We start from the raw sequence: 27,831 nt of genomic DNA, 5'->3' as shown, positions 1-27,831 counted from the left end.
AATGGGAGAGAGGGACCCAAGTAGGCGGCTGTCGCGGTGAGTGGGAGATAAGAGCAGACCCTCCAACATGACCCCTTCCACTAGGTACAAAACGCTCTGCTCCTGGACTTCCCACCTAATGTATAATTGCCGTCACCTGTTCTGAACTAGGTAACTGATAAGACAGGTGTTTCTACACAGGTGGCTACAATCATAAATGAAGAGGGAAGTTCATGAGCAGAGTCTCTTCTACCCGATGGAAGGGGTCTTGTCGGAGGGTCTGTAAGGGCCAGATCACAGAGACATATGCACACAGAGGAAGTGGCCGGACGCCGGGAATAAGGATCACCTCTGTTCCCCACTGTGCTGCTAGGGCCCCGGTTCCCCGGGGAGCCCCTCTCTGTCGCTTCGGTGTTTCGCTCCGGTCCCTCAGTGCGAACTCTCTTGCTGAGCGGCCCTTCGTCTGAGCCCGTACTCATTGCTCCGCACACGCAGCCGGAGAGTGTCCGCTCATCCTCAGCCGGCAACACGTCACTCCGCTATTGAGACACACTGCGCTACCCAGCTGTGGTTCTTTCTTCACTTCCGGGAGAGACTGAACTTTGTTACGCTCCCTGCTGCCCCGCGCATGCGCACCTGACTGCTCGGCGCCCATTGGCTGAACGCACGCACGCATCGCACAGGCACAACAGCAGTTGCCTTTCCGGGGGGCCGTAAAAAAGGAAGCTGCGCCGGAGAACGTAGTGTTGCAAAACAGGAAGTGGCCTCTTTTACGGCAGCTGCGGAGAGGTCAGAGAGAGGGGACCCGCAGCAGACACGAGGCACTGTGAGCGCCGGGGGAGATGGACAGCAACAGCCACGCCGGGGGTCGGGGCGGCCTGGGCAGTATTTTCGGCTCCACCCCGGGTTACTCTCAGTCCGACCTGGCCGGGGTCCCGTGTAAGTATGCGGCTTCTAATCCCCAGCCTTCACCGGGCACATTCGCTCCGCCGCCATCCGGGGACTGTGTGCTCCCTGGCCGAGTCTGCATGGTGACCGCCTGGCGGCTCATCACCCACACCCATTGCCTCTTTGACCCAATCTACCTATCCGGCACAGGGGATGAGTATATTTACTCTTTAATCAATGGAAATGCCTTTAAGCTGCTGAAATTGTGCCTAGTGATGATTGATCTAGCACAGTGTAGATTTGAATTTATTATCTAGATCAGTGGTTCTCAAACTCAGTCCTCAGGTCACGTTTTCCAGGTCACCCAGCAGGTGCACAGGTGTAGTCATTACTCACTGACACATTTTAAAATTTTCACAGATGGAGTTAATTATTTCACTTGTGATTCTGTGAGGAGACCTTGAAAACATGCACTGTTGCATGCATGCAGGTGTCCTAAGGCGAGCTCAGGGAGGACAAAAACCTCCCGTGGAGCAGAAGGGCAAAAGCTTGGCTCGAGGGATGACTTTCAATGACTCCCTTCTCCTCCTGCCGTGTTTCCTTCTCGGCCGCCCTCGCTCTTCGTCTGAGGACCGAGTTTGAGAACCTATGTTCTAGATCATACATGATGTGGCATACAGAAGATTCACTGGTGATGAATAGAATCAATTATTTAAATGCTACTAATTCCCCGTTCAGACCTAATGGTGCATACACATGGTCAGGATGTCAGAGGAACGATTTTAGACTGTATTAAAATGAATGGAATTGTCCAAATCTGACTACAAACACATCAGATATCATTAGCTGAGATGCGGGAACGCTCATCGTTGGATACATGTCAGATTTTCTTTCAGATATGAACGATTAATTTTTTTAAAATTGTTAATGTTTAAATCTGAAGGAAAATATGACCGTGTGTATGCACCTAAGATCTGTCAGATGAACTGCGAATGATAAACTAACGATTTTACCAATGATTTTATGAACTACGAACGATTTTTTACAGTATTAAAATGAATGAAAATCTACCAAATCTGACTGCAAACACATCAGTTGTCCGATATAGTAATCTGACAAACGGGAGCGCATGTCAGATTTTCTTTCAGATATGAATGATTGAACGATTTTTAAAATCGTTATTGTACAAATCTGAAGGAAAATCTGATTGTGTGTATACATGATGACTCAGGAAATTCTCAGGTCTCAGTCTGAGACCCCCATTCACACTACACCAAAAACCTGGGACATTCCAGGGTCTGATACATTCACACTGAACCCGGGCCTGCGTTGGAATTTGGTATGATTTTAAAGGGGATGCTTTGTTGTTTGTTCACAGTAATAACATAATATAAAAATTGGCATTTTTAGAGAGAAGGCCAGAAAGTTTGTTTCCAAAGTTTTTTTTTTTTCTTTTTATATATAAAAAAACCAATAAATTTTCACTTTACAATAATAAAATTATGAATATAGCCTTTTAGAAAGTTTTTTTGGGCCTATACAAAGACAAAAATCTTATATTATTTAAAAAAAAAAAAGTTGAAAATAATACATAATAATGCATTCACTCTAGAGGCAACCTGGGTTGCACCCAAGAATAACCCTGGTACAGAGCAGGGTCGTGGACCTGAGACTTCGCCCCGGATCGTTTCTGTTCACACATAGTAAAATCCCGGGTTGATGTACGTTCATGTCTAAAATCCCAGGTTTTTGCTGTATGTCTGAAAGGGGTATAAGTAAAGGGGCCCATACGTATTCAATGGCTTTGCGCAATCTCCTGTTGTCTGGGCATCGAGATCTGCAAATTGGGGACTTTTAAAATTTACCCAATTGATCGCGATGTTGAATAGCCCTGGGAAGGAGGTCCCAGAGCTATTCAATTGACTGTGATGTTAAGGCGACTAAAGAGGATTTCAGCTTGCACCCTCCAGAAACCAGACTAAAGCGTCAGCCGCGATGTTATTTTACAGTTTAGCGTGGCTCTAGCAGTATTCTGGCCGGCACTTGAGTTGGAAAATTCTGGTTAGCGCGACTAAAGCAGGTTGTTAAGTTGCGCTAACCAGCATTCTCCGACTTAAGTGCTTCTAGTTGGACTTAGCCTGCTCTTAAGTCTGACTAAAAGCACTTAAATCGGTCCAGGACCTCCTTCCCGGGGCTATTCAACATTGCAATCAATTGAATTCAAACCCTGCTGTTTGGGCAGGCTAAGAATTTCTTCTTGCATCCCCCTGGGGATATGAAGAGAAATCCGACCAAAGTGCTGTGCGCGTGGCTGTAAGCGCTGCGCTATGCAGAAAGACAGCTGCGCGCCCAGCACTTTGGTCAGAGAATGCCGGGTACCGCACCTTAACCCCCTTGTTGAGGCGCGATAACTGGCATTCTCCGACCACACAGCGCACTGACTTAAATAGCTCTGGGAGCTATTCAATTCTGGGATCCCCTTGAAGTCCATCAGGGACGAAACGTGTTGGGGGCCTGTACCTCATGGACATGCTTTAATCCTCCTTAACTAAAAACAAGATAAGATACCTATTTGTTATTAGCATCAACCTTATCCAGATATTATTTTTGTATTTTTTGCTGCTGTTTTTATTGTTGTCTCTATGTTTTAATGTCCCATTCTATCTTAAATAAATTGTATTTTTTACTATAAGTATGTAGCATATACTTGATTAGTGAACAGTTCTTATTTGCAATAGATCATCCATCTTATGTTTGGTTGCACAGATAGCACTTGCACTTTATGTATATATGTATTTTTCTTGTGTGGCACTTTTAGGCGCTCTGACACAATTCTATTGTTTCCATAGGTATAATATACTATAATGTATAAATATTATATACATAAACCTCATCCCAAGGCCATTTAAACAGCATTATTCCCTTGTTTTGGTTTAAATACCATAGCTTAATACACCTATCCCTAATATTTAACAACTATATAGCAGTGCAGCTTTAAATCATAGAGGTCTGCTCCTTGGTGTGCTGACGTTTTGTCTCAACCATTACCAAAACCCAGGAGTGTGTGAAGCTGGCGTGGGTGGGTGGGGGTTGGAGGGGAGACACAAGACAACAATCAGTCTGCTTTCTGTCGTGATATGGGATGGGACTGTCTGTTTCTGGAAATCATGCTGGTATTCGGTTTCGGTGTCACACAGCATCTGCATTGTTATTGTAAATAACTACACATGCATACTTTGCAGTGTTCATTGTGAATTTACATAATGCAGTTTCTTATCAAGGACATATAAGAATTAAAGTAATTATTATTATTTTTTACAGTAACTGGAATGAGTCCTCTTTCCCCTTATTTAAATGTGGATCCAAGGTATTTAATTCAGGTAAGACATGCCACTGATTCACTTAATAGTACATTCTATAGAAAAGCTGGCCATACTAACCACCAAGAGACTCTGGGGGTATATTGACTAAAGTGGGGGTTTTCAGAAATTGAGTTGTCCATAGCAACCAATCAAATTATACTTTTCATCTATCTAGCACCTTCTAGAAGATAATAGCACGAATCTGGCTGCTTTTCGCAACATCTCCACTTCTAAATACCCGTACTTTAGTAAATATACCCCTGGGTCTCTGTCAAATGTGACGATGTATTTTTTAATGTAATTGCCTATATATATTAAACTGCTCAATATTAAGTTGAGTTTAATTCAGCTGGTGGAAGTATCCCTTGGAATGCTTGCACCACCGGCTGAGAAATTCTGCTTTAAATAGGCATGCCATATAATCCCTTTAATTCAGGGCATGTGAATTACACAGGTTTTGTGGCTGATTAAAACCAGATGAAATGGAGACCTGAAGTCAGCTGGCCACATGCTTAAACCTGTGTAATTCATGTGTACCGAAAGAGATATGGTAAGCCTAGCTTTAAAGGTACTGTAGCCATAAAAGTAGTTGTTGCTCTATATAGTTCCAGGCCCCTCTTTTCCCACAAGGCCAGACCTCTAATACCACTTTCAGACATTTGACTCGGGAATTATCCTGCTCAGAGCCGGGTATTTCTCCTCAGCAAAATCCTGGGTTTTTGGTTGAGACCCCCGTTCACACTACATCGGAGACCCGGGAAATTCCCGGGTTGACCCCTTTCAGACATAAACAGGGTTTTTTTTTTATTGTTTTACAGTTTTTCACAGTTTTGTCAAGTGGATGCTTTCACTAGGGAAGTGGTAAATGATTCCTGAGACACTACAGAAAATGACTCTGCAGCACAGGGGCAGTCCAACAGGTGCATGACATACTTTCCCACCCCAGATTTAAATCCACCACACACTAAAGGCAGCACCAGCTGGTAGAGCGCACACACCATACGTGTCATTGCATGTGCAGCGTCTCTTTTCAGCTGATGATGTCATCAGCAGGCAGCCCTAGCCGCCCAATCGGAAGCTGCTAGGTGCAGCCCGGGAGTAAAATCACAGATTGCACCATTCAGACTTGAGCAGGGTTGTCTTCCTGGGACTTAAGTCCCAGGAAATATCCTGGTCATTTGCAGTGGCGGCAACTAGGGGATGTGTTCCTGGGTTGGTCCTTTCAGACCTGAGGCAGGCCAAAAACCTGGGAATCTCAGTATGTCCGAAAGGGGTATAAATTACTGTATTGTGAGAGGATTATAGCGCATGAAATAGTCAAGGGTAATATTTACAATGATCTATTAAAAAAGGTGGGACAGCACGCTGGAGTTTTGGCCAGTTTGGTTTGCAATATATAGAAGGGATTACAAATGACCTCTACCCTCTAAAGGCACACATCCACTAGACGACAGGCAAAAGACTGCACGATTATGACATTGTAATCTGTCTGTCTGTCTGTCTGTGATGTGCCTACACTGAATGAGCCGTGTAGGATATCGTCAGGTTGTACAACATATTTGTGTGATGATAGATGTCTAAACGACCAGCGGGAGCGCGCATCGCTGGTTGTTTAAGACATTTTTTTGAAACAATCTTCAAACTATTTTCGAACGCTATAACGTTATCTTATCGTTCAGTCGCTCAATTTAATAGTCTAGTAGATGTGTGCCTTAAGACTGACCTTTTATGTACTTGCTGATAGGATGTGGTAAATGGAATATGTTCTCAAGGTCAAAAAAAGCTTCTTGAAGCTGCGTTTGGATAATCTTGCTGCAATCTTTAGTTTCAGGCCCTTGTGACCTTGGGCAAGTCCTTTGCTAAAATTGAAAGTGTCTGAAAAATTATATTTTAAAACCCTCTTCAAATTTGTGGTCTTGAAAATTGTTGACTATTTGTCATTCTGTAGGATACAGATGAATTTATATTACCTACTGGTGCAAATAAGACTCGTGGCAGGTTTGAGCTGGCGTTTTTCACTATCGGAGGTTGCTGTATGACAGGTTTGTACGTACTGTGAGTTTGAAACATTCCAGATGCTTTTGTGACATCACTTGTTGCTATAGTGATAAATGGAACATTCCATCCTTGGTTAGTAAATCATTTAATAAGCATAATACTTAATTGCATCTGCTTTACATTATGCAGAAAAATTAATTTTAAAATTTTGGTTTGCTCATTAAACCAAAATGATCTCTTGTCAATTTAAATGGAACTAAAGTAGTTTATAGTATGAATGTATTCTGGTCCTAGGAATTTGATAATTACAGTATGTTACTTGTCTGTCTTGTTTCCAGTAAGTAATATTTGTATATATCATTGGTGTGCAGGGCATTTTGATTTTCTTGAAATTGTGGGTGGTTTTCTTCATCAGAGTTCTGGCTAGATAATCTCATTTAGACTTTTTCAGCAGGCTGCAATTATGACTGTACATGTAATTGTACCAAGGATTGTTTTGGGTTGCCATTTAGTCACCTAAATCCTTGTACATAACTGATTCTAAATGCTGCATGGTAGAACTAAATCTCTTTTTAAAATGCATATCTAAATGGTAGAAGGTGTGAGATCTGTGGTCCTCCCATGCACAGCATCTTCTCTGGCACGATTTTAAATTGGTGAATACAACCAAGTTTGCCGGTTCTGTAGAATAGAAAAAACTGCTGTAAGCAACCCCAGGGCATCTACTCAGTGAATCAAGTCAGTACAATGTACATACTAGGTGGTATGCAACTTTTAATACTGCTTAAGAGCATGATATAATATGAATGTTGTCGTAGTTAGTGCAGATCAATGACATTAATAGTAGTTTCCAGTGGTAGTCAGCTGTCCAGTGCTTGCCATGCCTGTGATTGCGTTACACTGCTGGGAGAATAAGGCACTACAACCTCATGCTGGTGATGATTGTCACTGTTCTAGTGACATCTCACACTGGCATTTAGTAGTGTTGGGATTCCTTGAGAGTGCGCCACACAAGCCTCATTGTTTGGTGCTAGTCTGGAATTGCACAGCTATTTCTACTTCAGGGTCCATAGGGTATCCACAGGATACCTTGGGGTATAGGTGTGACGTCAGTCGCAGGGCACCAAAGAGTTAAGCTTTCAGCCTCCCAGGATGCACTAGGTCCCCCTCCTATACCCCGCCCCCGAGCCAAGGCACCTCAGTTTAGTTTGGTGCCCGGCCGGAGTCGGGTGCACCTGTTGGAGTGGGGGCTAGAAGAGCCCCTGAAGCTTATTCTTCATGCAGCTGTGGCTGCACAACTGGATGAACAGCATGGACAGTCAGTCCTGACGTCCATGCTGTCTTCCCTACACCCCGCCGGTACCAGAACGCCGGTACTGATCCGGGGATGCTGGTGGGCGTCTGGGGTCACAGCTAGCGGTGACCCCAGATGCTCCGGACCATGGCCGGATTCAAGGGGGACAGAGGTAAGCAGCGGGGTCCCGCGGTGGGTCCCCGCTGATCACATGGTCCTAAGTCCCCAGGCAGGGGGCTCCCTGGGGACTGGCTGCAGCGTGGAGCCAGGCGACCAACCTGCGCTTCCACTACCCCCTGGGACAGCGGACCGCAGCAGAGCGGTAGCGCTGCGGCGTCCCAGGGGTTAAATGCATGCCAGGGGAGCGCGCCTTCCCTGTCTCACAGCCGGCGCCTCCCCCGCTGCACACAGCTCTCTCTGCATGCTGCCGACTGGTCCTGTGGCAGCGCTCCTCCCCCAGGCCAGCCTCCTCTCTGCTCCTCGGCGGCCATCTTCTCCAGAACGCATGGTGAACGCTGCTGGAAGCGCTGGAAGGAAGCATCGTGGTCTGGGTCCCCCCGCATACCTCTCCTCCGCTGTGGTCAGGTCTGTGTATGCAGCGCTGTGTCCTACCAGGCCCTGTGTCTGTGTAGTTGAGTGATCAGCGCTGTTAGTGCAGGAATTGTTATTTTTCTGCATTGTATGTGACTGTGCTAGCGCTGCTGCCTGTAATCTTTTCTTCTCTAAACTGTCAGCTTTATTACTGTCCCTGTTCTTTCTGCTAAAGCCCTTGCGGTGCGGTGCTGCAGGGTGGTCTCTCGCCTATTTAATACTTAATTGGTGAGAGAGGTCACATACGTGGTGCCATCATGTCTGAAAGTGATTTTCCCCTCCGGCTACAGTGTACCACGTGCAAAGTACCGTTAGCGGAGGGGGAGGGTAGCGCGGAGGGCCTTTGCCGGCAGTGTTTGTCCATGGCGCGGCCTATTACGGTTACAGCACCGGTACAGGAGCCGCCCTGGGCTTGTTTCGCTCAGGCGTTAACAGCTTTAGTGGGCCAGTTAGCTCCGCAGCCCGCGTTTACTCCGATGGGTTTGTCCCAGCAGTCTGTGGTGTCGTCACCCATGCAGGGGTTCCCACGACAATTGGTGGTACCCCACAGTCTCCCTATTTCCCCGCTCCCGGGTTCTCAGGAGCCAGCGTGGGTTAACTCCCTGACGAGTTCTGTACAGCACTTGTCGGATGTGTTGCAAGGGGAGTCTGTGATGCGGTCTCATAAAAGGCCGGTGGCGTCTCTGTCCGCTCCTTATGAGGATGACGAAGGGACGTCTGATGATGGGGAGATTCTAGATCCTTACGATCAGGAACCTCTCCATACTGAGGACGCTGATGCTAAGTCCAAAGTATATATTCCTGGACTTGTTCGGGCGGTCCGCACAGCCTTGGTGATTGAGGACGAAGTTCCCCCAGCGGCTAAATCTAAGTATGCCTTTTTCAAAGATGTGAAGGGCGATGCCACAGTCTTTCCTCTTTCGGGTCAGTTGGTGGACCATTTAGAGGAGGCGTGGAAACAACCTGGCAAAAGATACCAGCCGCAGAGACGCCTGGCGGTGGCTTATCCGTTCGCGGATAATTATTTTGCGAAGTGGGAATCCCCTCCACAGGTGGATTCTCACGTGACCCGTCTTGTCCGTAGTGCCACATTGCCGATGCCATCCATGTCCTCCCTTAAGGATGCTACGGACCGCAAGGTAGAAATCTGCCTGAAGTCCGCTTATTCCCTTGCAGGGGGGGCAGCACGGCCGGCTATGGCCATTTGCTGGGTTGCCAGAGCGATGGAGCGCTGGGCGGATTCATTAGAGGCTTCTTTTGAATCCGACTGTCCGGCCGATCAGGCGGAGTTGATTGGCAATCTCCGTGATTCGGCCACCTACATCAACGAGGCGGCTCTAGACATTAGTACTCTGGTGTCTAGAATTTCTTCAGCAGCGGTAGCTGCTCGTCGCACCTTGTGGCTGCGATCCTGGAAGGCGGACGCAGATTCCAAGAAAGGTCTGGAAGCGTTGCCGTTTACCGGAGAAGTTCTCTTCGGTCCGGATCTGGATAAGATTGTGGCCACGCTGGCGGCAGCCAAATCTGCCTGTCTCCCGTCGGCCGCTGCTCCTTCTGGTTCAGGACCATCGTCCTTTCGGTCATCTAGGGCCCAGGGCAGGCCCAAACCACAGTCGTTTCCTCGACAGGCTGGCCCTAAGAAATCGGTCAAGCCCCGGAAGCAGGCATGGAGTACCAGACGTCCGGCCCCCAAGCCAGATGACAAGCCTGCGGCCTGACGGTCCGGGCCTCCCTTTGGGGGATCCCAGGGTGGGAGGCCGCCTGCTACAGTTCGCCCAGTGTTGGTCGACCACTACGACAGACACTTGGGTGCTGGAGGTGGTTTCCCACGGATACGCCCTCTCCTTCCGGCACAGACCCCCGGCTCGCTTCTTCACCACGGGTCTCCCATCAGACCGGAACAAGGCTACGGAGCTGCGGAAGGTATTGCACACTATGCTCCAGGCTGGAGTTATAGTGGCGGTTCCATTCTCCCAGAGGGGCCAGGGTTTCTATTCAAATCTATTTTTGGTACAGAAACCCAATGGGTCATATCGTCCGATTCTCAACCTCCAAAGCACTCAACAAGTCTTTGCGGGTCCCGAAGTTTCGGATGGAGACCCTACGGTCCATCATTCTGGCGCTGGAACCTGGGGACTACTTGGTGTCATTGGACATACAGGACGCTTACCTGCATGTCCCTATTCTTTGGCGCCATCAACAGTTCCTCAGGTTTGCAATCAGCAGCGACCACTTCCAGTTTCGGGCGTTACCTTTTGGCCTGGCAACAGCACCACGTGTTTTCACCAAGGTGATGGCGGTCATGGCGGCTTCTCTGCGGCTGCAGGGAGTCCGCATGTTGCCGTATTTGGACGACCTGTTATTGGTGGCAGGATCTCCAGAGCTCCTGTTACGCCACTTGGACCCTGAAGTAGAAAATATGAGATATGGTAAGAACTTACCCTTGTTATCTCTATTTCTACGAAGTCCATAGGGTTCCACAGGACTCCCGCCCTGTCGCACCTGTGCTGCAGATGGGCTTTGCTCTGGTCACCGGTTTTCCGTCTCCCTCTGGTGAGAATGTGATTCTTGTATGTGTCCAGATCTTTGTTCTCTCTCTTCCTTCTCCTCCTCCGGCCTATGGCTTGGTAACTAACTGAGGTGCCTTGGCTCGGGGGCGGGGTATAGGAGGGGGACCTAGTGCATCCTGGGAGGCTGAAAGCTTAACTCTTTGGTGCCCTGCGACTGACGTCACACCTATACCCCAAGGTATCCTGTGGAACCCTATGGACTTCGTAGAAATAGAGATAACAAGGGTAAGTTCTTACCATATCTCATATTTTCTTAACCCGTGGAGGAGCGTTTCTGTATTGGAAGAACCCCAGTAAGCATATTGGAGTGGTTCAAGACCCAGCCAAATATTTTGAGTTACGCACACAATTACTCGTTCTTGGAGTGTCATTGTGTTACTTTGTGTTCTGTCTTAGGAGCAGCATTTGGTGCATTAAATGGTCTGCGCCTTGGCTTAAAGGAAACTCAGAACATGTCCTGGTCCAAACCCAAGAATGTTCAGTAAGTATATTTGGGGTTATTAGCCTTGTCCTTATTGTTTCTTGATTTTGGTGAAACGATTATTTTAGATCTAAGCAGTAATTATGTGGTTAAGTGAATACATTTAGTACCTAGTAATTTGTTTACTTAACTTTGTACCAAGGAAAACACAACTGCAAGAAAAACTCCTTATGGGTTAAATACACATTAGATCAGTGGTTCTCAAACTGTCTCAACACAGGTCACGTTTTCCAGGTCACCCAGCAGCTGCACAGGTGTAGTAATTACTTACTGACACATTTAAAAGATCCACAGGTGGAGCTAATTATTTCACTTGTGATTCTGTGAGGAGACCTGGAAAACATGTACTGTTTGGGGTCCTGAGGACAGCATTTGAGATCCTGTGCATTGGACCAAGGGAAAAATCTTGTGAAGTGTACAATTATCTAATAATGCCCACTGAAAATGAATAGCATGATCTTGCAAAATCAAAAGGCGCCACCAGGTGTCAGTAGATTGGCCCTTAGTGAAGGTTATTTGAGAATATATATCACTTGTAGACCTCTGCAGTTTAACATGGGTTTAAGTCTGTTGCAAACATAGCATTTTACTAAATAAAGTTTTTGACTTATCCATGTTTGTGGGGCTTTTTTTCTCTATTTACATTTGTATATGTCACATGTAATCTTTAAATTGTAAACTGCAGCGTGCTGTAGGTTGGGTTCCCAGCGGTAGTCAGCTGTCTAGTGCCATCTCATGCCTGTGATAGTGTTACACTGCTGGGAGAAAAAGGCACTGCTATTCTATACTGCATGCCACAGTCACTGTTCTGGTGACGTGGCACTAGTATAAGGCAGTTCTATGTTTCCTCGAGAGTGCGCTGAACTCTTCTCCATGCTGTTTGGTGCTAGTCTGGAAGCATACATTTTTTTGTAAAACTCTGTAGAGTTAAAACAAAACTATTCTATACATGTTTGTGTTGGCTTAGTTGTTGCTAGCTCCTTTAAATTGGTAGGTTTTTTTTTTTTTTTTTCATGTATTTGTTATAATTGTATATCCTTTTACATTTATAAGCTGTAGAATCCTTCATGACAGTTAATAACATAAGAGTTGTACTAACTCCTGTCTGTGCAAATTTGTGTTGTTTAGGATTTTGAACATGGTTACAAGGCAGGGTGCACTGTGGGCTAACACATTGGGATCTTTAGGTAAGTGAATCTGGTTTACTTTAGTTTCCCAGTGGTAATTGGCTGTCCTGTGCTGTGTCATGCCTGTGACTGTGTTATACTGCTGGTAGATGGATGCACTGCCAATACGTACTTGATGCCATATTCGCTGTTCTAGTGGCACATGGCCTTTAGTACAAGGACGTGCTGTGCTTCCTTGAGAGTATGCTGAACAGTTGTCTGTTTAGTGCTAGTATGGAAGCTTACATGATAAAAGCATACTTTAACAAGTGTTTTGTACAGAGCCGTTGTGTGATTTATTACTTAAACCTGTATGATGGTTATCAACCTCTTAAATGATGATAAAGTTTGACCTGGAAACTTCTAATGTGATTAAATCAGTGCTGACGCATGTCATGGCTACTTCACCAGCTGTATTTGTTTAAGGGTTTCATGTCAGCGATGTTCTCACTTTGTTCAATGTCGAAGGTCTTTTTTACGAAACCTAAGTCAGCTTCTCATGGTTCAAGTTCATGTTGCTCACATTTTTATTTGGTATGCAAGAATCAATAAAATGTTCTCTGAAGAATGGTGTAACATTGCGCTGTATTGTACATTATGTGGTGTAACATTGCTTTTTATTCTACATTGTTAGTGGCAGTACATTGTAACGTCCGTTCTGTTTTTCAGCATTATTGTACAGTGCCTTTGGGGTGGTAATAGAAAAGACCCGAGGCGCAGAAGATGACCTCAACACTGTAGCTGCGGGCACAATGACCGGAATGTTGTACAAATCAACAGGTGCTGCTCCATCACTTTATATAATGTGTGTGTAATATATAATATATTGATTCATTTAACATTGGTCTAAAAGTACTTGCTTAATTTAACTAGTTGCATACAATTTCCAGCTCGGTGTATATAATGGCACTGGTTCTGAAGGTCCTCTTCTAAGGGGTCAATCCAATTAGGTGCAACTTTGTTTTATGAAACTCGTAAACATCGCATGAATGCGCACTCCTGGGAATTGCTAGATCCAATTAGAATATGAAAATATATATATATATATATATATATATATAATTTATTTTTTTTCTCTCTGCAAAATTCGACCTGGGATAAGTGCATGAAATAGTGAGGAGACCAGGTGGTAACTTCATTAGCAGAATCATACACAAGGCTGTTAGTGGGCATACGGAAAGTACTGCAGGTTTTTAAACTGTCAAATGATTTCTGTACTTTAAAAAAAAAAAAAAAAAAAAAAATGTACAATAGTAGTGGGGGCGAAGACCCGCTCTGCACTAAGAAAGGGGCAGAAATAACCTGATCCTATATAATGTCAAAATAGCAATTACAATGGGGGGAAGGAATTGTGTGTATGCAGTCAGTGCTCCAATTCAATAATATACAGGTTAATATGTGCACGCTCTGTTTCAATAAAATAAAGTTTTAAATGCCACTTGTATAAGCAATGTTACCAAGAAAATTGTTAATCAAAGTTCTGAGGTGAGTAGGTTATTGTCTCTGATAGATGTAGGTTCTTGTAACTGATGGGGATTTTCAGTCCAGTTCCGTTGAGGTGTGGGTGCTGTGTACTGGTGGGGTGGTGTCCCATAACCTCAGTGATCGCATTGAATGAAAAAAAATTAAAAATAAAATGTGGGCCTCAAGAACCCATCACTTTAAAAAATTTGGGTCCTACTCCACAGTTTCTGGGTCCTATCACTATGCCTCACTGCTTGTAGCTTATAAAAACGCGCTATAGCTCATATTTTGCACTGAGGATGACATTGGGCAAAGGGAATAGGGGGCACAGGTGGGAGGGGAGAGCAGAAGGGGTACAGACATGGGAATAGGCACGGGTGGGAGGGCAGAGTACACAGGAGTGCAGAAGGGGAGAGGAGACTATACAGGAGAGCATATGGGGTAACAATAGTTTACTCCACTATTAGTATAATAGGACACATTGGTAGTCTTCCCATATAATCAAACAGGGCACTATAGAGCATTAGATAATGCTCCCCTGTATAAAAATAACATTAGGACACCAGTCTCTACCTTTACTAAAGGGGATCTTTTCACTAGTTAGGAGGAAGCACAATCCGGCAAACCGGGAGCAACGCTGAGGTCAGGTGGACACAGTGCACACAGCAGGGGGCGATTGGTGGTGATTGGCTGCTCCAGCTGCTGTATGTGCGCTGCAGCAGCCAGTCACTGCCGACAGCATCGAGGTGATTGGCTGGTCTGCAGCGAGCACACAAGTGAGGGATTTGAGACTGGCTCCTGTGGGACAGTCAGTTAAAAAAACTGAGTCCCGTTGCACTCACAACATGGTGAGCGATTTGACTTGTTTCCAATGTCATTGTAGTCTGTAGCCTGTGCCTTCTGCGCCTCCTAGATGTCAGCATGTGCGCCGAGTACACATTGACTGGGATGCAGCTTCGATCGCGTCCCGGAAATGGCATTTAAATGTTTTTATTAATTGCAACTGAGCGTGCACGCTAGATCCGTGATTGCAAAATACGTGCTATAGCACATTTTTACGCGCTATAGGCATTGTATGGCTGTTTTAGAAATGGGTTGGGTCCCGCATGACACGCTGTGGGTTACTAACCTCTGTGCGTTGTAGCAGACAATAGCAGTTCTATGGGTCTCCCCAACTAATCACAGCCTGCAGCCTCTCCTTGTCCAATCGCCGCCCAAGCCCTGCCGACCACCACCACTGGCACTGCCTCCGATATCGCGGGCTGCCGCTGGTGATTGGGGGCGGGGCCTGCTACCTCTCTTCAGTGAGACCGCTCTCTGAGCCTGTGTGTGTGACCCATGGCTGCATGTAACCGGCCCTGCAGTGTCTGGTCGCGCAGGGCCGGCTTGAGAACAGTTCTAGTTGTGGCTCACACTGGGCACTAGACTTGCGCTGACCGCCGGCAATGGCACCAGGGTCTGGCGCAGGTGACCAGCCTGCTCTGCCTCCAGTCTGCCCCTGTCTAGCTGCTGACATTTATGCCCCTCCTCCCACAATGTGCTGACTCCAGGGTCACAGACAATATTAGTGGGACCCAGAAACTGTGGAGTAGGACCCCTATTTTTTTAAAGTAAGGGGTCCCTGGGACCCACAAATATTTTTTTTTTTTTTTTTTCCTCAGCGCGATCACTGTATATTATTGAATTGGCACCATGACTCCTGATTACAACTAAAATCATTCCAAATGTACTACATGTTCCTATATGCTCAATAACCACCTGCATATACACAAGCGCGGACCTTCTCCCCCATTGTAATTGCTAAACGAAAAATGCATTGTGGTAATTTGAGGTCACTAAAAAAAAAAAAGATGGAAAGCAAATATTTTTCACTTAAAATGTATTTGAATTGTTTGTGGTGCCTATACGAAGTTGATTTTGGGGTAATTTGAAACAATTTTTTATTTTTTTTGTTTTATTTGCCCAAAAATGACTAGTAATTGAAAACTTCCAAATGCCTAATTAGTTATTTGGGGGTGGGTGTATCCAAGGGATCTGCACGCTGTCCTGACATTAAACAGAAATTCCCAAACTCTGTCCTCAAGGCACCTTAACAGTCCAGGTTTCAAGGATATCCATGCTTGTTCACAGGTGACTTAATTAGTACCTCAGCCTATTTGATTTAACCACCTGTGCTCAACTATGGATTTCTCTAAAACCTGAACTGTTGGTGTGCCTTGAGGACCGCATTTAGGAATCACTGCCAATCAAATTGTTTTTCCCTACCTATTTACACCCTCAATGGGGTACGCACAAAAAAATGCAAACTTTCTCTGAAAAAGCAATAAGAGTTTGGAATTGGATTACAAGTGTTATTCCCAGTGCAAGTTTGCTGTGCGAACAGCTGCAGAAGCCAAGTCGCACCTAATTGAATTGCTCCTTAATGGTGCCCATCCACTAGGTGATTAAATTGAGCGATTTAACATTATCGTTAATCGTTCGCTGGTCGTTTAGACATCTATCATCGGGCAAACATGCTGGACAAGCTGACGATAATGTCAGGTTGAGCATGTTTGCAGATGATTGATGAGCCTGCACTGAACGACTGCTCGTTCAGTGCAGGCACATCACAGACTTTGAAACTACTGCACGATTACAATGTCGTAACTGTGCAGTCGTTTTGAGGTCTGCTAGTGGATGGGCAGCATAAGTGGAAGTTGTATTCCTCAGCGATAAGCTTATGCTAGCTGGTTATTTTGATCTTTTTGATAGACTAATGCCATGGCAAGGGACCTCATGAAATGCACATCATGGCATCTATAACCGACCATAGTTTATTTTTAGGGAGAGAAATCCTTTTAATGGGTCACATTCAACACCTCCACAAGTATTTGTGTTTTCTCTGAACGTGCTCCGCACTTGCTTTGTGGCAGAGTTCAAGATATATTTTTTTTTCGGCATCCTTTCCATGTTCTGAGAGCAGATAGAAGTATTTTCATGTTTTGCTGAATTGTCTGGTGACCATTTATCTTGCGCAAGCCAAGCAATCATTCCCTTGGTATATGTTCCATGTGACCCAGCAGGTTGTCATGTCGTGGCCTGCCAGTACTGGATGAGGTTTGTTGTCCTAGATTAGTTTCCAGCAGTAGTCAGCTGTCCAAGTTTTTTTCATACCTGTGATAGTGTTACACTGCTGGTAGAGGAATGTGCTGCTTACACTGGTAGTCACTGTCACTGTTCTAGTGACTTGTGACCCCAGTCTCGCTCAGCACTGCTCTTCCCTGAAACTGCTGAGTGCCTGCCCTTGGCTGTCTGGCATTAGTCTGGAAGTGCACACTTATGTATTTGGATCACTAAATATCCAATTCTACAAAGAATGCAGCTAATACCGCCCTCCATCTGTACACCTATGGCTTACAGTAGCTTACCAGGATATCACACCCCCACCCCCATCATTTTTTTTCTTTAAGCAAAATCATTTTCCTTAAACCAATTTTTCAGATGAGTCCACATTGTGAAGCAACATGTTTGTTTAGGAAGGGATTGATAATTTGGCTAATATAGAATACTTGGGATCAATAAATATGTATATTTAAACTTTGTCCTCCAAAGAATTGTCTTTAGTCTCCAACATGTTGGTCAATTATCGCTGCCAGATATTAGAAATATCTCAGTTTATAAGCAGTGAACGACTAACGATATTTTTAATGAAAATTAATAGAAACATAAAATAATATCCACTCCCTGAATGATGTCATGCAATATCGTTCGTAAAAATCTGTAATGTACAAGACAGATATCTGTCACGGAAGCCCCAGGAGTTTTCAAGGGATAAATCTTTTGTCTTTCATCGTAGAGAAAGATCTGCTAATGGATAGGCCCCTTTAGATCTAGATTAAACTGGATCTATAGTCGATAGGCTCATCTTCGATTTTCCTTGTCTGCTAACAAGCATTTTCATGGACTAAAGCTGTGGGTACACCCTATGACACGGATTAGAACTAAATATCGTACTGCTCCTGCAGTATTTACGCCCGATTGTGTGCACACAGCAGATGGTATAATGTGGTGAACGACCAGGTGCTGTTACACACAGAATGTAACGGCACATTGCACTCTGTAGCATTACATCGCACTGTCGGCTGGGCCACACATATAAGGGAAAGATACATGATGGATTTCTGTTACTGTAAATCTGGGTACACATTCTAACAGTGATGTGCATGGTGGGCAAAAGCAGCCAATGTTACGGTCAGCTGGAGGTAAAACCTAAACCTGTAGTCCAGAATACATTGAGTTAGTGTCATCAGAAAATATGTGCAATCTCTGTAGAAACGAGTATTCCATGTATTTAGAATTACAAATGAAAAGTATAATACAGATTTCTTCAGTTCATTCAGAATGTTTGCCCAGAACTTTTTAAAACCAGATAATGTTATCTAGGCCAAGACTTGATTATCAGCCGTTTTATGTGCAGAATCAGAGCTTTCACTGGTGCTCTAGATTTAAAAGGGAAAACTTTTTATTACAGTTCGCATGATATAAACCTCTCCCTTATTTACATTTCTCTTAATTACATCAGTATGTGTTAAGTCAGGAATTTATGAGTGGTAGATGGCTTTTCTATTGCTTTAAACTGTTTTAATTGTTTGACCAGTGCAATACAGTCTAGTCCTTTTGACTTCAAATGACTGATTTCATAATAAAGTGTAAGACAACAATAAGGAAACACATTTTCTTGGTGAAGGTAAAGGGTTTATGCTGTCAAAGCAGGAATTAAAGTTGTATCCTGGCTGATGACTCTGCATACTTTGTATATGGAGCAAAATATTGTCATAGAACTAGTGCTACAGGTGCAGTGTAGAAGTAAACAAGAATATTTCTTTGGATTTATGTGCTTCTAATCTTAAAATGTAATTTATGTATTCTGAATTAGGCCCGTATTCAATTGCAGGCGAAAAGCCGTGATCGGCAAAGTTTTCGCCTATGTCATTTCGCTAGTTGGAGACTTACAGACCAATTCAATTGCAATGACTTATCGCCTAAGTGGAAAGTCAATGCATTCAGATAGGCGAAAAAGATTTGTCTCTGGAGGCGGAATAAAGTGCGATTTTGGGGTGCAAAGTTGCAGGAACCCCCCCGTGCAGTGTTAGGACAGTCCCCCAAAGGTAAACTGCATCAAAAAAAGTTTAAAAAATACTTTAGAACATCTCAAAAAAGTACTTTCGTTTTGGGGGCAAAAAGTGCAAAGTTGGGGGACAAGCCTAAAAACTAGCGAAATAGACTCCAGGGGGGTCCCCAAGTATACCCAGGTGGTTTTTACTTTGCAGATGGATTTTCAATGTTTTTTTTCTTAAAACTACACTTTATCTACTTTTAATTATGCTAGCCCCCATTTTCAGGTACTCCAAATTTGCTGGGACTAGTAATTTTGTTGAAAAAAATATTGCTAAATGCTATTCACTCCCTATGCAAATATGCTAATTGGCACCCATTTAAATACTCCCAAATACCTTCAGCAGGACAAAAGAAAAAGAATAGGATCACTAGCGCTTCAATAAACAATATAAGGGCAGCAATACAGTGCTGAAGTAGTCTCCAATACTTCTCCACAATATATATAAACCAATAAGCACGTGTCAGCGCCCTCTTGCAAGATATGAAAACTTTCTTGACTTGGTATATGTAATAACAATCACAAATGTAGGTCCCTTTAAATGTTCACGGAATTCCTCAAAAATAGATGAAATGATCAGAAAATAGTCTTTTTAGGACCGCCACAAACGTCCTTTGTTCACAACAAATCCATCAGGTCACATAAAACGTGAAGAAAAAAGATGCTCCATATAGCGTAATATAGTTTTAATTTCAAAATGTCTCACAATAAATAATCCACATAACATATAATAAAATCTGTCACCCAAAAAAGTAACAAATGGCGTCGTACCATGTGGGTGGGGTGTAGTTTCCTAAACACCCAAAGATGGCATGTGCAGTGAACCTCCAAACGTCTCCCGGGATAGACAAATGGGTTTGCTGGTGTTCCTAGGTTGATGTTACAACAAACACTCCTTCCACTTTCTGGTACTGGCTCCTTTGCATAAACCACCAACGCATTTCGACTCTGAGCAATGAGTCTTCCTCAAGGAGCCAGTACCAGAGTTGAGTTTCGCCGGTTCCCGTTTTTGCGTCCCTTAGAATTGAATAGGGAGAAAAGCGACCGCTCGCGCGATACTTTTCCGGATCCAAAACCAGAGATGTAGGCGGAAAGTGCTCCATGCAAAAAGTTCGGGACTTTTCTACCGGCAATTGAATATGCCCCTAAGAAACAAAATTTAAATCTTAAAACACATCTGGTTGAGACTTATTTAACTTTTTATTATACACACAGCAAAATGTCCTCCAGTGCTGTGAGCCAGGGTATGGTTTGGCACCTGGTTTCAGGTTGTGTGTTTGAAAGTGACAGATGTGTACTCGTACACCTAGCCTCAATACGCCACACAGCGTCTAGACGCCCAGTGTGACTGAGCTGCTGTGAGAGGAGTAGTGTACCGTCTGTCTTTAAATTCTGCGTGTTCACATTGCAAAAGCAGTGTACTCCAGACGCTAGGCTGTAACCTTAACCGCACAGGAATTAATGTTTGCAGATGAAGCACAGCGGAAACTGATCAGTGCAATCTTGCAAAAAAGTTCTCTTACAATTTTATTCATATGAATAAGATGGCTTTCCCGCTAGGCTGTTTTAGCGGGGCGTGGCGCCCTGCCCTCCTTCAGGAGGGCAAAAAGCGTGCGCCCGGCATCTATTCTCCCTGTCTGCAGCGCTTGGGGGCTGCCCGGTGTATCCGTAAGTGCCGGGCACGCCCCCAAGAGTGACGAAAAGGGGACATGTCTTATAGACACGCCCATTTTCAATAGCCACCCCCCCTTTTTCAGGATCACGCTCTCCGGCGCGCACACAAAGGTGCCCTCTCTGGTTCCAGCGCCCTGCCTGCCGCCGGAGCTAGAGTGAACACTAATAAGATGCATGTTTTGAGCGAAAATAACACTAGGCCAGGGGTTCCCAAACCTTTTTGAATCACAGCGCCCTAAAGTATCAGCATTGTTTTCTCGGCGCCCCTAAGCCAAAAGTTTGTTGTTGAAAAATTCCGAAAAAAAAATGTAGTGAAGTAAATTGTGCTTACCTGTTATCCTTAGGTTTAGTTATGTGGTGGTGGACAGGGTTATCCTTCTGTTTGTGCACATATTTACATTGACCATAAATAATTTGATTTGGTGCTGGACCACCAACCTGAGGTACCCCAGGGTGCCGCGGCGCACAGTTTGGGAACCACTGCGCTTGGCTGATTCGCCCAGTACTTGGTGCACCAAGAGGGGCTGTTTGGCATGACTATCAATTAATGAAAAATGTTAGAAGTTTTAGGGGCATATTTATTCAGATTTTTTTAGGGAAATGCTCTAAAAACAGCCCTTTTATAAAAAGGTTCTGCTTCCCAGAGCTTAGCAGTGATAGACAATGCTATATTTATATAGCGTAAGACATTGTAGCCTGGAGAGGTATTTGAATGACGACCACAGATGTTCAGTAAGAATGCCGGAACTAAACCCAGGAGTAAAGTGATTGCATGACACCTTATGTACCTGCAGGAATTTTTTAATACATTATAACTAACTATAATTTCTTAAAGTGTCAATAATAAAAATCGTCAGGGCTTTTTTTTAGACCTTGCTAAATCTAGTGGGGAGTGCCTTTTTAAGCCTATGATAGTTTAGAAAAGTAGGTGGGGGTTAATAAATTCCAACAACTGCCTTTGTCATATGTGAGGGAAGGGTCATATTTGTTCCACATGTCCCAAGGTGTCTGCTCAGCTCAATAAAAGATGAACTATGACCCACACTGACAAGGCTGTGTATTGCATTAATTGCTGCTCACTACTGATAAGAAAAACACAAAGTGGAAATAGCTGCCTAGACACACTATCGTAGATGGCACACCATTGGTGGGAGCAGTGTCACTCAAGATTAATGTGCAGGGATGGGAGTTGCCTTCATAGAGGACAAGCTGTACAGGAACCGTAAAACTAAACTTCCAATGTCTGTTTTACTTTCCCTACATTGTCATAATTTGAGACCGCTGCATTTGCAATACAAGCGATTTATTCAGCCATTTACAGAAAGCAGAACCTCCCTCTAGTGTTATTCAATAAGCTTAAAGGCACATCATCATTTCACATGTCTTTCAGTTCTGAGAAATTCCTGGTTACTTGTAACTATACAATTAGAAGATGATCCAATTACTTAATCACTATAAGAAACACAGGGCCTGATGCAGAGATGGATGCGATGTCTGTTCTTGTAGGGGATTTTTTTTCCCTCTTTGCAACTGCGTGTGCGTGAAAATCCCTCAACTCCTATGGTGCATGTGTTTATACACAGTTTACACACAACTGCTGTAGCGATTAACTGTATCAGAAATGTGGAAAGGTTCAGAGCATTCCTGGGTGGTGACTAGTAAGGCACGCAAATATGGTCAGTTTAATGGAAGTCCATGAAAGCGGCTGCGTACACACTCAGAAATAGGAGGCCGTAGTCAGTCAGAAACTACACCTGCCATAGGGCTTGTGCAAGTTTTGATGGTGGCATCTGAAGATGCATCAAACTGTATTAGTGTCCTATGGACGCTGCAAGTGGGCATTTCAGTCCTTGCACGTTCTGACACACTGCTGTACACCAGGGAAGGACTTTGTACTGGCATCTGCATAAAGTTTCCGGTGGGCAACCGCCGATAGACACTGCTGTGTACGCTTCTGTGTCCTCTTGAATCTGATCCAAAATGTGCAAATAAAGGGGCAAATTCATTGGAAGTGCAGTAGTGATGCATACACACATTTGCTGATATTTGTAAGCTATACACCACTTGCACATGTGGCGGCCATTGGCCCTCAAATCCTTCATACAGGTAATACATCCCATGGGAGAACTGGAGTTAAAAATACATTTCTTATAACCAGTAAAAGGTACAAATAATTTGGCCAGGTAACCTCCTCCTATCAACTTTATAAATGTGTAGTAACACAAATAAGTGAATAACTAGCAAGGATGTTCCTGCCAATGCTATGTTGTCACTGCTTGATGTGAGCATATGCATTCTAGGGAAGTTACTTAGAATTGTTGGATTTTGCACCAAGAAATGTCCTGATTGCATATTGGCAATCCTATGGCACATGAGACAATAGTTCTTGTTTAAATACAATAAATTAAGTCTTTCTAAATATTTTTAACAAGTTAGCAACTACAAAGTTGTGTGTGTGTATACACACACACATTTTATAGTAATTACATTTGGAAAGTATTCACAGCGCTTCACTTTGTCCACATTTTATGTTACAGCCTTATTCCAAAATGGAATAAATTCATTTTTGTCCTCAAAATTCTACACACAATACCCCATGGGTATTGACAACATGTAAAGTTGTTTTTTTTTTTTTTTTTTTTTTTGAGATTTTGCAAAAATCACATGTACAGAAGTATTCACAGCCATGATGCTCAAAACTGAGCTCAGGAGCATCCTGTTTCCACTGATCATCCTTGAGATGTTCCTACAGCTTAATTTGAGTCCACATGTGGTAAAAATCAGTTGATTGGACATGATTTTGAAAGGCACACACCTGTCTATTTAAGGTCCCACACTTGACAGTGCATGTCAGAGCACAAACCAAGCATGAAGTCCAAGGAATTGTCTGTAGACCTCTGAGACAGGATTGTCTCGAGGCAAAAATCTGGGGAAGGATACAGAAAAATATCTGCTGCTTTGAAGGTCCCAATGAGCACAGTGGTCTCCATCATCCATAAATGGAAGAAGTTCGGAACCACCAGGACTCTTCCTAGAGTTGGCTGGCCGTCTAAACTGAGCAATCGTGGGAGAAGGGCCCTAGTCAGGGAGGTGACCAAGAACCCGATGGTCACTCTGTCAGAGCTACAGCATTCCTCTGTGTAGAGAGGAGAACCTTCCAAAAGGACAACCATCTCTGCAGCAATCCACCAATCAGGCCTGTATGGTAGAGTGGCCAGACGGAAGCCACTCCTTAGTAAAAAGCACATGGCAGCCCGCCTGGAGTTTGCCAATATGCACCTGAAGGACTCAGACCATGAGAAACAAAATTCTCTGGTCTGATGAGACAAAGATTGAACTCTTTGGCATGAATGCCAGGTGTTGTGTTGGAGCAAACCAGACACTGCTCATCACAAGGCCAGTACCATCCCTACAGTGAAGCGTGGTGGCAGCATCATGCTGTGGGGATGTTTTTCAGCGGCAGGAACTGGGAGACTAGTCAGGATAGAGGGAATGCAGAAATGTACAGAGACATCCTGGATGAAAACCTGCTCCAGAGCGCTCTTGACCTCAGACTGGGGTGACCCTAAGCACACAGCCAAGATATCAAAGGAGTGGCTTCAGGACAACTCTGTGAATGTCCTTGAGTGGCCCCAGACTTGAATAAAATTGAACATCTCTGGAGAGATCTGAAAATGGCTGTGTACCGACGCTTCCCATCCAACCTGATGGAGCTTGAGAGGTGCTGCAAAGAGAAATGGGCGAAACTGGCCAAAGATAGGTGTGCCAAGCTTGTGGCATCATATTCAAAAAGACTTGAGGCTGTAATTGCTGCCACAGGTGCATCAATAAAGTATTGAGCAAAGGCTGTGAATACTTATGTACATGTGATTTTTTAGAGGTGTTTTTTTTTTTTTTTTTTTAAATTAACTTTGTCATTGTGGGGTATTGTGTGCAGAATTTTAAGAAGAAAAATTAATTTATTCCATTTCAGAATAAGGCTGTAACATAACAATGTGGAAAAAATGAAGCGCTGTGAATACTTTCTGGATGCACTGTGTGTATGTATGTGTGCGCGTTATATAATATATATATTTTATGAGAGGGATATAAACTTTTTTTTTTTTTTTTTTGAGCATTTTTCAAGTTGTGTGGCAGTTGCAAAGCAGTGTGTATTAAGTCTTATTATAAGCTAAAACAAAATAGATATTAAATTGTTCTATGTGAAATTGTACTGTCAGTCAATATTTGGGAGGGGTGCTAAAAGTGTGTTTTCATCTGCTAGTGCTAGCTTTTGAATTTTAGGAGACTAACATTTCTTAATTTTTCTCCCTTAGCTGGATTGCGTGGAATCGCCCGTGGTGGACTTGCCGGCTTAGCACTTACAAGTATCTATGCAGTATATAACAACTGGGAGCATATTAAGGGATCATCAACACATCTGTCGTTATAAAAATTATTCGGACTGCACAGAAATAATTAACTATTGTTGGAACTGTACTTCGTCTCTTTCTGGACATCAGTCTTGTGAATATTTTTGCATTTGGACCCCTGAATTGAACACGTTTTGGTTGGAGATTGGAACGTTTCACTGGCACTGAACATTGATTTTGTGGTTGTGGTTCTAAAGCCCTCGTACCCCACAGTCATTCCTGAAAGACTGAAGTCTATAGCCGGCAAATAGTGCTGGCATCTATAGGCTTAATTACGATGGTCTTCTGTCAGTTTTAATGCAAAAATAAATAAATCTCTATATTTAAATGTTATTTTGCCAAATATTTAATGAGTTGCTGTATTGTAACTCTAGATTTTCTGTAATTTTAGTTAAAACAAACCTTTGAAGTCAAAATATGTATTTATCATTTAAAAAAAAGAAAAATTAAGTGAAATATATATCAAAAGAAATCTTAATATTCCTCTAGCATCGCTGTAACTCGATGTATAGTTATTTTAAAGTGGAGCTGAGCACACGTTGGTTTTATGTAAGAAACGTTACGACATGCCTTTTAGAAATGACAGCAGAATGGATGCATGCATCTCCTGTCACAGCCTTTTCTTGCCTGACTGGGAGCTTATGTTATGAGGACAAAGCATTCCATGGCAATGGTCACTACTACTATCTTGTTAGATTTAGGTCCCATGAAACCCAATGGCGCCAGATCAGTGATAGATAAATTATAATGGTGATGTCAAGTTTAGTTGTAACATTGGAATAAATGGTACTGTAGTTATTCAATGTAGTTTTTTCACCCTCTTCTGTCTCTTATTTTTCATAATGTTACAGTCAGCGTTAAGTTATTGTGCATGTTGTATGTAGCTCAGAACACTTAGATCCCTTGTGTATGGGAGGGGTAAAAACAAAATCACTTGGCGAGCCAAACAACTGTTAAGTTTTTCTTTGCTTGCTGATAAATTGTACTATTGTATATATGTTCAAAGCATTTTGAAATCACTATGTTCATGCAGCCTCTGTGCTGCCTATATGACAGGTATCCAATAAGGATTTTACACTTTTTGTGTTGCTGAAACTCTTGACTGTTATTATTTCAAGGATTTCTCCAACATACAGTGCATCTGGAAAGTATTCACAATGCTTCACTTTTTCCACATTTTGTTGTTACAGCCTTATTCCAAAATGGAATAAATTCATTCATTGTCCTCAAAATTCTACACACAATACCCCATAATGACGTGTACATTTTTTTGAGAATTTTGCAAATTTAATAATAAAATAAAAAAAAAAACAGAAATCACATGTACTTAAGTATTCACAGCCTTTGCCATGAAGCTCAAAATTGAGCTCAGGTGCATCCTGTTTCCACTGATCATCCTTGAGATGTTAAGGCCCCCATATATCAGAGATGGATTGCAGCAATCGCGCAATTTGCAATCGATTGTGTATAAAAATCTGCAATGTATGGGCTTCACAGATTGTAACCAAAAAGTGATTGGAATTGTTTAATCAGATTGTCCAACATGTTGGATTTCACAGATCGATCGGGCCTGTAAATTGCTAGTGTATGGACATGATCAGAAGATTTGCAGACCGTTTCTAGCAAAATGATGGGCCTTTCAAGATTGCCAGATCTGTGTTTGCTGCAATCGATCTGCAAATCACTGAAAAAGATCTGTAGTGTATGGGCGCAGATTGCTCGATTGGGAAATCCTAAGATCGGGCAATAAATCTTCAAATTGTTCAATTGTGGTTTTCAGATTGCTGATGTATGGGGGCCTTTAGGCTTAATTGGAGTCCTCCTGTGGTAAATTCAGTTGATTGGACATTATTTTGAAAGGCATACACCTGTCTATATAAAGTCCCACACTTGACAGTGCATGTCAGAGCACTAACCAAGCATGAAGTCCAAGGAATTGTCTGTAGGCATCTAAGACAGGAATGTTTTGAGGCACAAATCTGGGGAAGGGTACAGAAATATGTCTGCTGCTTTGAATGTCCCAATGAGCACAGTGGCCTCCATCATCCGTAAATGGAAGAAGTTTGGAACCACCAGGACTCTTCCTAGAGTTGGCCGGCCGTCTAAACTGAGCGATCGTGGGAGAAGGGCCCTAGTCGGGGAGGTGACCAAGAACCCAATGGTCACTTGTCAGAGCTACAGCATTCCTCTGTGTAGAGAGGAGAACCTTCCAAAAGGACAACCATCTCTGCAGCAATCCACCAATTAGTCCTGTATATTAAAGGGGCCAGATGGAAGACACTCCTTAGTAGGGATGTGCGGGCTCGGATAGGTTCGAGTTTGCACGCCGAGTTCGGCTTTTTCCCTCCAAAAAAAACGGAACTCAGAAAGAGGCTAAACGTCATCTTGCATGGACAAACGCCATCATTCCTGGACAAAAGTCCAGGAATGATGTTTGTCCATGCAAGATGACTTTTAGCCTCTTTCTGAGTTCCGTTTTTCTGGAGGGAAAAATCCGAACTCGGCGTGCAAACTCGAACCTATCCGAGCCTACACATGCCTTCTCCTTAGTAAATAGCACATGGCAGCCCACCTGGAGTTTGCCAAAATGCACCTGATGAGACAAAGATTGAACTCTTTGGCGTGAATGCCAGGTGTTACGTTTGGAGGAAACCAGGCACCGCTCATCACCAGACCAATACCATCCCTACAGTGAAACATGGTGGTGGCAGCATCATGCTCTGGGGATGTTTTCAGCTGCAGGAACTGGGAGACTAGTCAGGAGAGAGGGAAAGATAAATGCAGCAATGTACAGAGA

At 43.7% G+C, this 27,831-nt stretch overlaps 2 protein-coding genes and 4 non-coding genes across 7 annotated transcripts in view; 5 read left to right on the top strand and 1 right to left on the bottom strand.

Moving 5' to 3' along the window:
• PARG (poly(ADP-ribose) glycohydrolase) overlaps positions 1-595 on the bottom strand; it is a 174,689-nt gene extending 174,094 nt beyond the window's left edge. Inside the window, exon 1 of one of the 2 annotated variants that reach the window (XM_088463078.1) lies at positions 329-595. In XM_088463078.1, coding sequence (XP_088319204.1) covers positions 329-458 — 130 coding nt within the window. In that variant the 5' untranslated portion in view covers positions 459-595. The remainder of the gene's footprint in view (positions 1-328) is intronic. The other variant, XM_088463079.1, reaches the window with a different exon arrangement.
• On the top strand, positions 259-25,841 carry LOC148443212 (mitochondrial import inner membrane translocase subunit Tim23). The gene is made up of 7 exons (XM_088463080.1): positions 259-918; positions 4,189-4,247; positions 6,178-6,271; positions 11,079-11,163; positions 12,292-12,350; positions 12,999-13,109; positions 24,939-25,841. Exons 1-7 carry the CDS (start codon positions 822-824, stop codon positions 25,052-25,054), a joined length of 621 nt encoding a protein of 206 aa, XP_088319206.1. The 5' UTR covers positions 259-821; the 3' UTR covers positions 25,055-25,841.
• LOC148443216 (small nucleolar RNA SNORA74) lies at positions 7,077-7,277 on the top strand. Its single transcript, XR_015875727.1, has one exon. It is a non-coding gene; the product is annotated as a small nucleolar RNA SNORA74 (small nucleolar RNA).
• LOC148443215 (small nucleolar RNA SNORA74) lies at positions 11,867-12,069 on the top strand. Its single transcript, XR_015875726.1, has one exon. It is a non-coding gene; the product is annotated as a small nucleolar RNA SNORA74 (small nucleolar RNA).
• On the top strand, positions 12,378-12,578 carry LOC148443214 (small nucleolar RNA SNORA74). Its single transcript, XR_015875729.1, has one exon. It is a non-coding gene; the product is annotated as a small nucleolar RNA SNORA74 (small nucleolar RNA).
• LOC148443213 (small nucleolar RNA SNORA74) lies at positions 16,911-17,110 on the top strand. The gene has a single exon (XR_015875728.1). It is a non-coding gene; the product is annotated as a small nucleolar RNA SNORA74 (small nucleolar RNA).
• Positions 25,842-27,831: the final 1,990 nt, after the last annotated feature.

The sequence above is a fragment of the Taudactylus pleione genome, unplaced genomic scaffold (assembly GCF_031769625.1).
Source record: "Taudactylus pleione unplaced genomic scaffold, aTauple2 ptg001314l, whole genome shotgun sequence".
Lineage (NCBI taxonomy): Eukaryota > Metazoa > Chordata > Amphibia > Anura > Myobatrachidae > Taudactylus > Taudactylus pleione.
Note: the sequence above shows the minus strand (reverse complement) of the source record. Positions and strands in the feature narration are given on the sequence as shown.

Coding starts and splice junctions, on each gene's coding strand:
- LOC148443212 (XM_088463080.1), top strand. CDS start 822: ATGGACAGCAACAGCCACGCCGGGGGTCGGGGCGGCCTGGGCAGTATT. Junction 6,272..11,078: donor CGGAGGTTGCTGTATGACAG/GTTTGTACGTAC, acceptor GTTCTGTCTTAG/GAGCAGCATTTGGTGCATTA. Junction 11,164..12,291: donor TCCAAACCCAAGAATGTTCA/GTAAGTATATTT, acceptor TGTGTTGTTTAG/GATTTTGAACATGGTTACAA.